General features: G+C 55.4%; 1 protein-coding gene across 1 annotated transcript in view; it reads right to left on the bottom strand.

Annotated features, from left to right (window-relative positions):
• The window catches only part of LOC121531592 (bestrophin-2-like), an 11,981-nt gene continuing 10,294 nt past the window's right edge, over positions 1 to 1,687 (bottom strand). Inside the window, exons 8-9 of the mRNA XM_045215914.1 lie at positions 1,657 to 1,687; positions 1 to 1,230 (exon numbers count right to left, since the gene is read on the bottom strand). The exon at positions 1,657 to 1,687 is cut by the window's right edge and continues 121 nt beyond it. Coding sequence (XP_045071849.1) covers positions 198 to 1,230; positions 1,657 to 1,687 — 1,064 coding nt within the window. The 3' untranslated portion in view covers positions 1 to 197. The remainder of the gene's footprint in view (positions 1,231 to 1,656) is intronic.

Genomic DNA, 1,687 nt, shown 5'->3' on the forward strand with positions numbered 1-1,687 from the left:
CTTCCTCAGTCCTGCTCCCACCCCCCAGGGGCCTTGTCCAATCATCTCCCTCCTTCCTCAGTCCTGCTCCCACCCCCCAGGGGCCTTGTCCAATCATCTCCCTCCTTCCTCAGTCCTGCTCCCGCCCCCCAGAGGCCTTGTTCATCCCACTCTCCACTAACAGAGCTCCCAGCCAGTGAGGGCCCCCCCTCAGCCAATTAAATCCCTGAATCATTGGGTGAGTTTGGATGCTGATTGGCTTCTTGCTGAGAGGACCCGGAAGTGGAAATGGAAATTGAGGTGTTCACGACATTGTTGCTTAGACCACCATTGGTTCCACTGTTGCTCCCTGCTGCTCTAGTGTTGTTGTTGAAATTGGCATGGTTACAAAAGTTGTTGGGGTTGGTACCATTGCAGAAGTTGGTTGTAGTAGTGGTGTTGGGGTTGGTGGTGTTAATACAGGAGGAGGAGCTGTTATTGGGATTGGTAGCTGGGGTGCGAGAGGGAGGGGTAAAGGAGAACACCCTCTCCCCTCCACCTCCCACTCCCCGGGGGCTGATGGGTCCAGGCTGCAGGCCCTCGGCCGACGGTGTGTTATCCAGAGAGAGGCGTGGAGGCGGGGGCCTTCGAGACAGCAGGCCTTGCCCGGGCCGGAGCTTCGACATGGGGTAGAGCTCCGGAGGATTGCCAGGGTCAGGGAAGGAGAAAGCTGGAACACAAGGACCCTCCCCCTCCTCACTCAGCCAGGGGAAGGCAGAGGAGGGTGGAGGGAACATATGACCTGGAGTATCAGGGGGCAGCAGACCTCCAGAGCCAACCATCGGAGGGGCCAGCGAGCTGGAGCTGCGATCCCAGGCGTGAGCTCCTCGGGTGGGCCGCGGACGAGGCATAGCGGGGGGAACACAATGGATTGGGGTCTGGGGGCAGCTGTAGAAGCCGGACCTCTCGTACAGCGGCATGGAGGAGAAGGCGTAGTCCGGGTGGCTGGAGTTGTGGCAAGGACCAGGGCCGAGGCTCGGCATTGGCGGGTCCCCCTCGGAGTGCAGGAAGAGGGGGAAGCGGCTGAATGGAGCCCCGGGGCGCCGGCGCAGGAGGGATACCCGGGAGGAGGTGGAGGAGCGGGGGAAGACTGGGGACTGAACCCCCAGGAGGCGACTCAGACCCCCCAGGAGAGGAGTAGAGTGGTTGGCCTCCTCATGCTCCTTGATCTGTTCCAGGTTGGACTGGAACTCCATCTCCTCTTTGGGAACACTAGAGAGAAGAAGAATACTTTATTGTCCATCTCCTCTTTGGGAACACTAGAGAGAAGATGAATACTTTATTGTCCATCTGCTCTTTACACAAGAGTGATGATTAGGAATGTGTTAGCTAGTTCAGTGATTTAAAAGGAAGAAACTCCAGCACAATTGGATTCTCCCTAAACAATTGACTAGATCTCACACCAACGTATCAAGCTAGTTTGGTCCTGGACGTGTTATAGTGGACAATCAACTAAGTTACGTGGCATCTTTATTAAGCTTGTTATGACAAAGATTTCCTGGACAAAGATTAGGTCTACTCCTGCAAGAATCTCCATTGAAACAAAAACAGCTTTTTAGTTTAGGAACTGGCTTAAATCGGGTTCTGGGAAACAGCCCAATAGGCGTGTGTCTGTCTGAATCTGTTTGTAAAAGGTACCTGATGTCCAGGGCAGAGCCCATGAAGGAAG

The sequence above is a fragment of the Coregonus clupeaformis genome, unplaced genomic scaffold (genome assembly GCF_020615455.1).
Source record: "Coregonus clupeaformis isolate EN_2021a unplaced genomic scaffold, ASM2061545v1 scaf0552, whole genome shotgun sequence".
Classification (NCBI taxonomy): domain Eukaryota; kingdom Metazoa; phylum Chordata; class Actinopteri; order Salmoniformes; family Salmonidae; genus Coregonus; species Coregonus clupeaformis.